Source organism: Malaya genurostris, chromosome 3, assembly GCF_030247185.1.
Source record: "Malaya genurostris strain Urasoe2022 chromosome 3, Malgen_1.1, whole genome shotgun sequence".
Classification (NCBI taxonomy): Eukaryota; Metazoa; Arthropoda; class Insecta; order Diptera; family Culicidae; genus Malaya; species Malaya genurostris.
In genome coordinates, this window is record NC_080572.1 from 52,088,038 (window position 1) to 52,100,908 (window position 12,871).

The window sequence follows — 12,871 nt, forward strand, 5'->3', positions numbered from 1 at the left end:
TTAGATTGACCATTGAATAGCCTACCTGTAGCACCGGCAGCGGCAGCGTACGGATACGCTTCGAACCCACTGTACTGGCCAGGGTAGGGTGCGGCAGCGGCGGCAGCTACAGCATTCTAAAATAAATATTTTATATATATATTCTGATGAACGTAAGTCCATTCGGACACGGAATTGTTATTCATACCTGATATTCGTAGAATTGGCTAGTTGCAGCTGCAATGGCAGCGGCATGCGACAATTGCGTGGCTGGAATCGGAACCAGCCCCGATGCGGCTGCAGCAGCTCCTGTCGATCCAGCCGCTGTTCCCAGATACGGTGCTCCATAGATGTATGACTGTGGTACTCTGTGGGTGCATACAAAAAATAAACATTCATTCTAACGTTGATTATAAACACTAGTACACTACAATCAAGGAAGAGCACTAAACTCGCACATCCAAAACGACAAACTTTGGATTAAGTTATGGAAATCAAAAAAAGAAGAAAAAAACGGAGAAAAATAACGCCCAAACAAAAATAAAACGGTACGAGAACTAAAATCATCTTTTCTCACTCTTTCGATCAGTAAGCCAGAGCTTTAAGTATGTTTGTATATCATCACGTGAGAAAAGTAAAAAAAAAATACTAGTGAAATCATCAGTGTCACGCAGAGCAGATACTTCTTGTGTATGATCTAGATTAGAACATCTAACAAATGGTTCACCAGAAAGTCAAACCCGCCAAGAATAAGGAACATAAAACACAAAAGAAAAACCAACTAAAACAATTATTAAAACAAACAATAGCATCAGCAACAAAGAAGAAAACCGAAATAAAACAAACAAAGTAAACAATAGAAAAAAGATACAAATTGATAACAAACACGCACACGAAATTTACTCCTCGCACAATTAATTGCGTTTCGTACGTTTTGGATCTGTCTGAAAGTGTGCGGGCTAGACATTGCACATGGTTGGTACAATTATTCGATTAGCTCCGAATACCGAAGTGTTTAGCAGGTAACAGTTAACTGAAAAGATGGTATTTCGAAATGTTTTAACCTCCAGGTGACTTATTCAATACTACGTACTAGTGCCGCACGAAAACAAAAATATTTTTATTTAATTATAGACAAACTCTTACAACAACCGGAAAAAACCATTTATTTTGGAAGAACCACACGGAACGACCGAAATTAGCTCTGCGCCTAATTCGTATTACTGTTTTTGAATTAGTTGATTTTAACAACAAAACTTCTAAAATAACTATAAAATTAGTTAAAATTGAGAATTTACTTTGCTGAAAAAAACTCTTATTTTTAGAGAATGTGTTTAGTTGGCGAATATTTTGGACACAAACCAGCAATATTTCAATCCAACACGAAATTCTCATTGACAACTAATTTCGTTATTAAAATCAGAAAATTTGTTTCTATTTATCTACCACCGTATTGAAATTGGTTTTATTAACAAGTTTATTAGCCAAAAACTCATGAGAAGTGTCAAAGCAAAACAATCCATTAAAAAGCTAAAAGGGACAGTCTTGTTGAAACTGCTTGCAAATTGTTTAGATGTTTTCCGCATGTGTTACGATATTTGTCCGCATTTGAAGCGATTGTGGGTAATAATGTTTTTACGCGGAACAGTGAAGTGAGTTTCGAATGTCGCACTCTAATTGTACACGTCAAATGATGTTTTTTGTATTTTCTAACATTCCGGGCTACGCCGTCCGGTGTACTACATGTATTCGGTTTTTGTTTTGCGAGTGCTCAAAGTTTTCAGTGAGAGAGTCGATTTCGCGAAGTCGAATGAAGAATACAGCGATTTAGAAGTAAAATTTTTAAAAAGAAGTTTATGCTTCGCTTATGTCTTTTTCTCCAATACAACATCGTATTTATACCTGCCAATATAGAAAAGATAACCGCGACTGAAATTTTTTTCGGTAGTAGTGTGCCATCTAGTGGCTAGTAGTCATTACGGTGTTAACGTTTTTTTCGGTGGCAGAGCGCCATATAGCTGCAGATTGCAGAAACAAATTCAACCATTTATGTTGGTTGAAAACAACGTTCTATTTCTCAAATTCAACTAAAAAATTAGTTGAATGGATATGAAGTGTGCCTTAGCTAAGAAATAACAGCACGTTTAATTGGTGAATTCAACTAAAAAAATAGCCATTTCAACAAATATTTTATTATTATTAAGGGAACTAGAAATAAAAAATCTAAATTAGCAAAAGTAAAATTTTTTTAGTTGTCTCAAAAAATAACTAACTAAAATTAGAAAAACAACTAATTTATTCGCCAAAATGCTGATTTCGGTCTTTCCGTGCATTAAATTAAGTTTTGTCCGGTTTTTGTATTCAAAGTTATTTTGGCCGATTCTGGCAAAAAATATATTTTAAAACGATTCTTGCAATGCAAATTCTGTGTCCGGCTCTTGCATTCAAAAATACTTAACGGGTTTTCAAACTAAGTTACACTTCTCCGACTTTTGCATTCAGCTGTTCATATTTACCCTGGCTCTCACTGTAAGAGACAATGACACTTTGTACATGTTTTCAGTATGAAAAGCCATTTATTTTGCTCAAATGTACACGGAATATAAAAACTACTTATTATTTGACTTCCTGGAAGGATTCGTAGTGTCAGTAGAATCGTAGCACCAGCCATGCAATGGTTCTGTACACTCTGAATCGGCTGCAAAGTCTGTTGAAACATAAGGTCAAATTCCACTACAGGAATGTAATACCAAGGCTTTGCTTTATTATTTGACTTCTTTGCACTTAATTTTGAGTTGTTATGAATCTTTTCTTTTATTTGTTCTCTCCATTGTTGTCCAAACACAAGAAGCAAAACAACCAAAAGAAAGAGTTTCGTTCAAAAGGCTAAAATTCAGTAAACCGCATTAAAACTGAAATTGCCTCAATACGACTCAACAGTTGAGTAAATATAACTTACTAATGAGTAGATACAACCTACTTTTCAGTATATTTTTGCAGAATCCCGTAGTTGTGTGGGAATTACTCATAATTAGGTAGTTTTGAGGCTTCGTGTATAACCCAATTCGAATCAAGATAGCCTTTTAAAAAGGGTGGATAAATTTTGCATGTGCTTCCTTTAAATCATTGTAAGCCAGAGATTGTAAATTGGAAATGTATTGCTCTTTTTCAGTAAAATCATATTCTAATGTTTTTCTAAAACTTTATGTTTTGAAAGGGCTTGTAGATTATTTCAGATGTAACTTTTTCGTTTTAAAATGAACACTAATGAAATTAACGTACAGCATTGGTTTTAACACATGGATCAGTAAGTCCCGGGACTGATAGATACCTCTCAAAACTTCATGACATTCTGATGTTTGCTCCACGTTTTACTATTACTTAAGGGGAACAACCTTTGAAACGGTAGAAACTATGGTCCATTTTCATTTTTTACTGTACGGAAAAACGAGAAAGCAGAAAAATACCTTTTAGAGTATCTGTAGATGTACGTTTGAGGATAAGATCCTGGTCGTGAAATGGTGAAATAACTAAGTCCTCACAAGTTCCTATCTCATGCCTTCCCGAGCGTCTATGATGACATTTGGTCAATAGAACGGCGTCGACTGGGTGCTATCGCCTTCTGCGTTAGAAGCAGAATGAGAGGGTGCAAAATGGCTTGTAGTTTGAAGCCCACCCTAAAGTGCAATATTTATCATAGTATATTGCAACATTTGGTTCTGTTGTTTGTTGCATTATTTGTTATATATTGAATTGAATTATATTACATTGTATTATATATTGTTCTTATTATAATTATTATTAATATTATCATTAATATTAATATTATTATTCTTATTATTACTATTATAATAATAATTATTAATATTAATAAAAAAAATTTCCTGCAGTACTGCGACGAAAGAAGAGATTAACTTACACTGCGACATCAATTATTACACATTGTATCATAGCATATTATTTCTATTATTATCTTTTGTTATGTTATATTATGTATAATACCATACATTATACTGCATTGCATTATATCATATTATATTGTATTATATTATATTATATTATATTATATTATATTATAAGTATATGTATTGTTTTATATTGTATTATGTTATAGTATATTGTTATATTATATTGTGCTATATTATATTAAATTATATCATACTGTGTTATATTTTGTTATATAATTTCATATTATGTTATATCACAGAGAACAGAAATCCAACAGACATTCATACGTGCAAAGTCGTGTGCAACGGTGATTTTTAACGGAGTTTCGCTTGTATGCTTTTGTACTAGCTTGGATGTCTGTTCTCTGTTATATATTATATTATATTGTATTATACTCAAGTATATCGACAACGGGGAGGGGCAAGGAGTGCATCAAGGTATCTTACAAGTGAATGACTGGATGATGGAGTGGATTGCCAACCTGAGTCACGCGGGGAAGCTTTGTGTTTCTCCCTGAAGGTCTGAAATGAGTAAGACGCACCCATCTAACAATCAAACCATCAGGCGGGTTTAAGCAGGTACAGCGAAATTCTTTATTATATGGCCCAATGTTCTTGCGGGAAGGGGCCGAGTCTTCAAAACCCATTTTGGCCTTCTTAACAGCAATTTTATGAAAGCTATCTGATAATCAAATTCGGATCTACTATAAGTCTATAAGTCACTGGTAATACCAGTGTATGGGGGTAGACTGATTTAGTTGACTAAATCATTTTTGAAAACCTTAAATCAAAATTTTCAAAGTATTTTTTTTCGTTAAAAATGTGTGTCATCCACTCTAGTGGAATGTACTCAATTGCGTTTGAAATCAAACCTACCTAAAAATATCTGACAATTATCGTTTAGCATTGAAGCACGTTGTGTATTTTATTATGAATATAATTTCTCTGAGGTTGCAGAACAGATTTCAATAAACAGATTTCAATAAGCCTCTAGGAATCAAATAGTTCCTAGAGGCTCAATTTATTTTTTACAATTTCGTCAGGATTCGACAACTGACTTCAGAATTAGATGGTGATGTGTATTGCTGGATTTCATAGTTGATAACTAAAACCGGTTTTCGTATTCCAGTTTTGGAAGCACCTAAAGTAATGGATCAAAAGACTTCGGATCAATTTTTCAGAGGTGCCTGATCCGATCTTCACAATTTTAGATTAATGAATAAAGAGCTACAATCTTTTTCACTACTGTTGAATTTTATCCACAAACGACTTCTGGTTCCGGAGTTCTAGACTCATCGTCCTGTAAAACTTAGCTATCGTATGAACGATGACACTAAAACAGTACAAAACGTTAAAAACTGGTCAAATTTGTACATCTTTTCAGCTGATTGCCAATAAAACTCTATCTAGTCATGTCGGCCCTCCAGTTCCGGCTTAGATATAATCGGAAGTAGTGGTCAAAAATCTTCTAATGTAAAATTGCATCGATTTAACATATACACGTTAATGAGAATTTACTTAACTATCAACATTTGAATTCTATATATTTCACCCATCTTTAAAAACATGGCTAAAATTCCAAAATATAAAAACTGTAGTTGGTTCAAAATTGCATATCATCTCATATGTCCTTTATCAGTTTGACGATATGAGCCGGTGCGTTGTCGTATTGCAAATTATTTTTGTCTTGTCTTCGGACGCATTCCGATTGCGATTGCTAGAAGCAAATAAAGCAATTAGCAATGATCCGAAGTACCTAAATCCCTTTACAAAAAGCTGTAGTGTATATGAAAGAATTGTTTTATTCTAAGCCAAAGTTCGGCGGAACAGGGCAGATGTGACAAGTGTTTTTAATGATTAGCTTCACTAACCTAAAAGAAAGTTCGGACAAAATTTTCTACCGGGGATTTGAAATCAGGAAACTTCTGAAATGACTTTAGTTAAAATCATTGCAGCATCTATGACCCTAATAAATTAATGATCATAAAAATAGAGCATAGGATTTACAGAATGATGGTAAACCAAAAACTCATATTTTGACTAATTTAAATAAACTTTTTCGGTTATTTACATGGTTTGATTACGTTTTTTGGCAGCTTACTACGCAGTGGGACTACAATGTAATCAAGTCCTTGCTCGGAGCAATGGAACTATCATTCTGTACACACCAAACACCCTCATTATGGCCAAATGTTCGAGTGCCTTGCTCTTTTAATACAACCGTACTTCTCTACTGACAAGACCAGAATGTGCTCATATATTTTCTAACTTGCAATCACCGACTACACAGCAAGATGTGAGCAACATGGAAGCAAATCACATTCGAATACTACGAAGGGGAACGTCTATCCCATCCAATCATACCACAGCGGCACTAGTTGTATGTATAGAGGTTCAACCTTCGCTAGTTCCCCACCCACAATATTGTGCTTCCGAGACAAAATATAGAGAAACAAATAGGAAAAAAATCATTGCCGTAACTGTACCGGCTTACTACACTCCGAACGGCGTAGTTAATCTAGTTGTTGTCGTCAATTATCACCACAGCCGTCATTTTGTCTCCCACCGCATTGTGCCTCATTGGTTGTCAAACGGGATGAAGCTTTCCCGCCCATCCTATCGTGCTTAGACTCGCATTGTGGTATATATTTTGTATTTATATTGTTAGCAAGGTATGTCTCCATGAGGATCCCCATGAGATGATCGATGAAAGAGTTTCGAAATCATATAATTTCTCGTGAGTGAAACATATAGCGGTTTTAAAAATGGCAAAGGAAAATACGAATTACTGGATTGAGAAACATTACAGAATTTAACAAAAATATTTTTTAAATGTAGTGATAGCTTTTGGTATAAGAAACGTTAAACCAAGTTAATCATCAAGTTAATATAACTGAAAAATTGTATTTGTAGTTCCCCCTGGTTTAGAAAGCTCGTAGTACAGGTCACCTTTTTGACCAAATGCACTGCATCGTTTTCATACCGAAGCGATTAGTTTTTCCAGTTGCTGTCGGTGGTTGGTCAGCGAACTATGATTTGCTGCGTTTGGAATTCTTAAATTAAATCTATTTTCCTTCTCCTGTCATAATCCGGTGCAGAAATCATTTTACCACATGCCGAGAAAATGCCGCGCACTGTTTTTCGCTCTTCCTGCTGTCTATCATAATCATGCTCATGAAGAACCCATTTTCCCACCTTCTGAATTCTTCCCATGACGTATAGACAATCAGTAATGGCCAATTTTGCTCGGATATCAAAAATGCTACGAACGCCAATGATCATCGTTCACTTCCCTTCGCCTTTGTTCGATAATCGCTCTGATATTCAGACTTGAACGTATATTCGGGTGCGAACGAAGCCGACGCTGCTTCGTTGCTCACATGAAGATCTATTCCTTGCAGTTGTTATTCGAATTGAACATACCCGCGAATGACTTAACACGAATATGGAACGAATATTCATGCAGCGATCATAGTCAAAACCTAATTCGCGACGATCGTTCGTGCTGTCTTTGAAACTAGCAAATTAGGACGTTTTCCCTGCATTAGTACCATAATCTTATGTGTATGTGATGAACCATATCCCAGCATTCTCCCATTGCTGCTATTTTATGAGATATGATGAATTTATTAGATGAAGAATGCTTCGCGAAAAATGGAATCCAACGATTCGAATCAATTCGAAGAGTAAAGTAAATGAACGAATGAAAAACGCATTTATAGAACGAACATGCACAATGTACCAACAGCGAAGAATGTATTAGTAGATTCGAATTCTCTACGATTATTGCTTATTCATTTTCACCCTTCTCTCGTTCGTGCAGTGAATAGTTGTTCGAGACAAGCATGGGTATAGACAGGATATTCGCAGCGAAGAAGGGTGAATGAATTAGTTACACGAAGAATATGTGCAACATTGGAAATGGCTTGACGATTCACGTTTAACCTATATTTTTTCCACACTGAGAAATCTTTAGTTTTAAATTTTTCAAATCAGCGTTCACAAGTTGCGACCAACAGAGTATGCTCCCTGTAGGCTTCAAAAAGAATTCGATGGGATTCAGAAGCACATTTTTTTAAAAACAAAGTGATGAATCAAAACTTCCTGCCAATACTTTTTACTTGGTAAATATTTCAACACTAACTTGCAATTGACTGCCAGAATTCCGGAAAGATTCTGGCAAGACTGGCAACAGAGCAACAACCGTTTCCGGCAGAGAATTCCGGTTATTAACGGTTATGTTTATGCCGGATTCTTTCCATACAAGACTGGCAGGACCACTTTTCTCTATTAGAAATATATAATAACATAGCTTTTGCACTACAAAACATGATATGCAAATCTTCTTAAAATACTCATATTTTCATCTCAGGTAAGGTCTCAAGACTCATTCTTATTTTTGTATGTAAATGCAGGATTGGCGAACATCAAATCGAATCGAATAGAAAAAAGTAGGAACACACATCCGGCGATAGAATGAGGTAATTCGGTCTGCAAAATTTTGACAGCAGTCAGAATTTTGCCAGGCTTCTGCCAGCTGTCAGAATTTCTAACAAGCGGGTAATACACTCTAAATAACATCAGACAGTAGAGTAGAGAATTTCCATTGTAGTTTAAAGTAAATGGATTAAATTTTAACAACTTTGAAACATTTAAATAAAATGGTAAACTCTGAAAAACCCTTAACTTGAAAATATATCCAGCAACTAATAGAAGTCAGAAGACAAAATTTAGTAGATGAACACGAAAAGACCCGAATAATTTCAACCCATCTCGAATAATAATACGCCAATTACTCAGTTTACAAATATCCTAGTCCTCCACTTTTGAAAAAGGTGCGAAGTTTTTATTACCGAAGAACTGGTCTTTCAGGAAAAAATGTTATATTTGGATTTCTACCTTTAAACCGTTTTTCTCACAATACTAAACAATGTTAAGAAGGGGAAAACTACAAACGATCTCATGATAAAACAGAATTTGAACAGAATCACATTTGAATATTTTTTTTCCTAAAACTTCTAAAATAATTCATGAATTTTCCAAAAAAAACTTATGCTTATAACATCGAAAAATGTGTATCATAACATACCAAAATTGTAATGATTGAGAGTTATATTCGGATGTTTTTCTGTCAGAGCTTAGGAAGATTTGTATCTGTATGGTAAAATATCGACTAATCGATTTGTTTTGGTTGTTACGGTGTAAGGTCGCATTGAATTCAATTTTATTTAACTCGTTATGGAGTAAAAATTTCTGAAGTGTCCCCCCCCCCATTTTTCACGAGGTAACCGATTTTTCAATAAGTGTTAATGTTTTGTAGTATTAGTATCTACGAAAATGTTCGTGAAATATTTCGTCAATATTCGTATTCTTTATACCATTTTAATTTACATAAATATTTATATACTTTTTCACTGTAATGCTTCCTGAGACTCAAGTTCTTTTTAGAATTACACGAAACTTTGCAAGTGGATAAACAACTATTTTTGTCATAGAATGAAGAAAAAATTGTTTAAAAATGTTCAATTTCACTAAACTTTTTACTTCAATTTTCCATAGAAATCGATATTAAGGGGTTACACCAATGTAGAAAAAAAGAGAAGGACTTTTTAGGGGAATTATTTTGGGATCCAAAAAATGGAGTAATCCGAATTTTGTATAAAGCACTTTTTAATATGTATATTTAAGTAAGGGAGAGTGTTCGGTTACCGGCACCCTTTCATTTGAGGCTCATAACTTCTGACTTAGTGCACATTATGCGGACAGCTATACATCAATGGAAAGCTAAAGTCCCTAGCTAAGAACTAATTGAGAAATTAAGTTTATTCATTCGATTGAAAAAAACTATATTAACAATTTAGTAAAGTGGTAAACTTTGGCCATTTCAAAAAAGGTGTTCGGTTACTGGTACCCCAAAAAATTTCGCTTAAAATAGAAAAAAATAAGCAAAAACTTTTATTCAAAGAAAAAAAGAATTTTTTTCTTTTCGGAGGCGTTTTGGACAAAAGTCTTCATTATCTGATGGTGACTTCGCCTAGGCTCTCTTGGCCGATGATTTGGATGGCGGCGCCTTTGGTGTTGATTTGGCCGGTCTTTCACGTTTTTTCTTAGAAAAAAAGGCGCTTGGAGTATAATAATCGGAGTCTCGCGGTAAAACTCGAAATTAAGACGTCTAGATCAGTCGGTGTTGAACAGTCGTTCGCACCGCACGCGTATAGCTCTTGGCTCCTGGAATTTTTTTCTGGCTACCTAGAGTTTCATTGATTCAAGGCTTCAGTCTTTTTCAAGGCTACCTGAATCACTAACTAAGTGACTAAGTGATACAAAGAGTGATATTAGAGTGACTAAGTGATACAAAGAGTGATATTAGAGTGACTAAGAAATTAATCAGCCTTTTTTAAGGCTAGCTAGGAGTCTAATCGAAGACTAATTTAGCCTAGTTAATTTAATTTAAAATTTCATTAATTTCAAAAATGCCTGCGTCCAACCGGAAAGGCAACAAGCCTAAGGCTAAAAATAATTCAATACGGAATAAATCACAATCCGTTATTCAACATTTTTCTAATAACATTCACGATCTTATAGAATCTGAATGTAAAAATAAAAGACAACGGACGGATTTCCCTTCCGTTGATCCTATGCCGTCTAACAATATTTACGAGATTCTTCCTGAATCCGATTGTAGCGACATAGAAGAAAATTCTTCAAAAATTCCCAAAATGGACGCTTGTCGTTCTGGGAAGAAACATCAATCTATGCCACCAGTGACGGTGATGATTTCCGACTTCAAAGCATTCCGTACTGAGCTTTCTACTTTTCTCCCGGAAGTAAAAGTCTCATTTCAAATCGGACGAAGAGGAGAATGTCGAGTCTTGGTGGATGGATTGGAAGATTACGAACGTCTTATTCGATATTTGTCCGAAAAACTTCATAAATTTTATTCATATGATATAAAATCAGACAGACCCTTCAAGGCTGTCTTGAAAGGATTATCAAATGATCAAAGTATTGATGAAATTAAAAATGAACTAAAAGAATTGCTTGGTTTTGCCCCTTCCCAAGTAATACTTATGAAAAAAAGAGCGAATGGTACTTCTAAACCACGCTCTGGAATTTCCCATGAACTTTACCTAATACACTTCAATCGAAGTGATGTAAACAATTTGCAAACTTTAGAAAAAGTACGTTTCATTTCCCACATTAAAATTCATTGGGAACATTATAAACGGCATAATCGTATTGCTAACTTAACGCAATGTCGTCGTTGCCAAGGCTTCGGTCATGGAACCAAAAATTGTCATATGGATATACGGTGTTTGAATTGTGGTAAATCGCATTCGAAAGACGTTTGTCCAATGAATGAAACCACTGATAAATTTTTATGTTCAAATTGCAATGGAAATCATAAATCCAATTATTTGAAATGTCCTGTCAGGGAAAAAATTTTAAACGCTCGTTCGCTTAGACAACAAGTCAAATCAACGACCTTAAATTTACAGAATATACCTGAAAATTCTTCTAAGGCACCTGCCAATTCGTCTTCTAACGAAAACAATTTATTGACAGGTAGATCGACCTCGTCATCATCTTCTTCTAATGTCAGTTATGCTGGTATATTAGGTAGAAATCTATCTCCTATTTCTTCTAATGTAAATAATCAAAACACAGGACCGCCTTGCAGTTCTCCTTCTAACGAAAACAATTTATTAATAGGTAGACCGGCCAAATCATCTTCTTCTAATGGCAGTCTACCTACAAATATTCCTTCAATGCCATTCGCTTCTTTAAATGAAGTCGATTTAGGCGATATAACTGAAAATAAAATGATCTACCTACAAGATCAACTTTTTCAAATGATCATCCAAATGAATTCGACTTCATCACTTTTTGAAGCATTTCAAATCGGATGGAAATTTGCAAATAATATTATAATGAATTTAAAATTTAACAGTGATGTTAAATAATTATTTGAATATTTTAAATTGGAATGCTCGATCTTTGAAATCGAGTGAAGATGAATTTTATAATTTTCTCAAAGTTCACAAAATTCATATTGCCATTGTGACAGAAACTTTTCTTAAACCAAATGTAAAATTGAAAAGTAATCCACATTATGTGGTTCATCGATTTGACAGGTTTACTGGAATTGGTGGTGGAGTTGCCATTTTTGTCCAACGGCAAATTAAACATCGAATTTTACCTCTTTCAATACTAAAGTTATTGAAAGCTTGGGAATCGAAGTTGAAACCATTCATGGAATTTATTTCATCGCTGGAGCATATTTGCCATTCCAATGCACCGGCGAACAATTAAATTTCTTTAAAGGCGATTTGCAAAAACTTACAAGATATCGATCGAAATTTTTCGTAATAGGGGACTTAAATGCTAAGCATGTCCAGTGGAATTGTAGGCAAAATAACAGTAATGGTAAAATACTTCATAATCAACTCTCAGCTGGTTACTTTACAGTTCTTCATCCCAGTAATCCTACTTGTTTCTCTTCCGTGGAAAACCCGTCTACAATTGATCTGGTTCTAACAGATCAAAGTCACATTTGTAGTGAACCGATTACTCATGCTGATTTTGACTCAGATCATCTTCCTGTAACATTCAGACTTTCCAACGAAGCTATAATTAATCCAATTAGTTCTATTTTCAACTATCATAGAGCTAATTGGTTGGATTACAGATCTCACATTGAAAATCATGTGGATCATGAAACTATTTTAGAAAATTCTGCGGACATCGACACAGCAATTGATAATTTGAATCATTATATTATCGAAGCTAGAAATCTTTCAGTTCCCAAAGCTCAAACTAAATTAAATTCTCCTATCATCGATGACAATCTTCAACTGCTCATTCGGTTGAAGAATGTTCGTCGACGACAATATCAACGTTCTCGTGATCCTGCTATGAAAAACATAGTTAAGGATTTACAAAAA

The 12,871-nt window shown here is 34.7% G+C and overlaps 1 protein-coding gene across 3 annotated transcripts in view; it reads right to left on the bottom strand.

Moving 5' to 3' along the window:
* LOC131438654 (RNA-binding protein 24-B-like) overlaps positions 1 to 12,871 on the bottom strand; it is a 121,070-nt gene that overhangs the window by 2,929 nt on the left and 105,270 nt on the right. For all 3 annotated transcript variants that reach the window (XM_058608810.1, XM_058608809.1, XM_058608811.1), the window contains exons 5-6: positions 188 to 347; positions 26 to 116 (exon numbers count right to left, since the gene is read on the bottom strand). In XM_058608810.1, the coding sequence (XP_058464793.1) occupies positions 26 to 116; positions 188 to 347 (251 nt within the window). The remainder of the gene's footprint in view (positions 1 to 25; positions 117 to 187; positions 348 to 12,871) is intronic.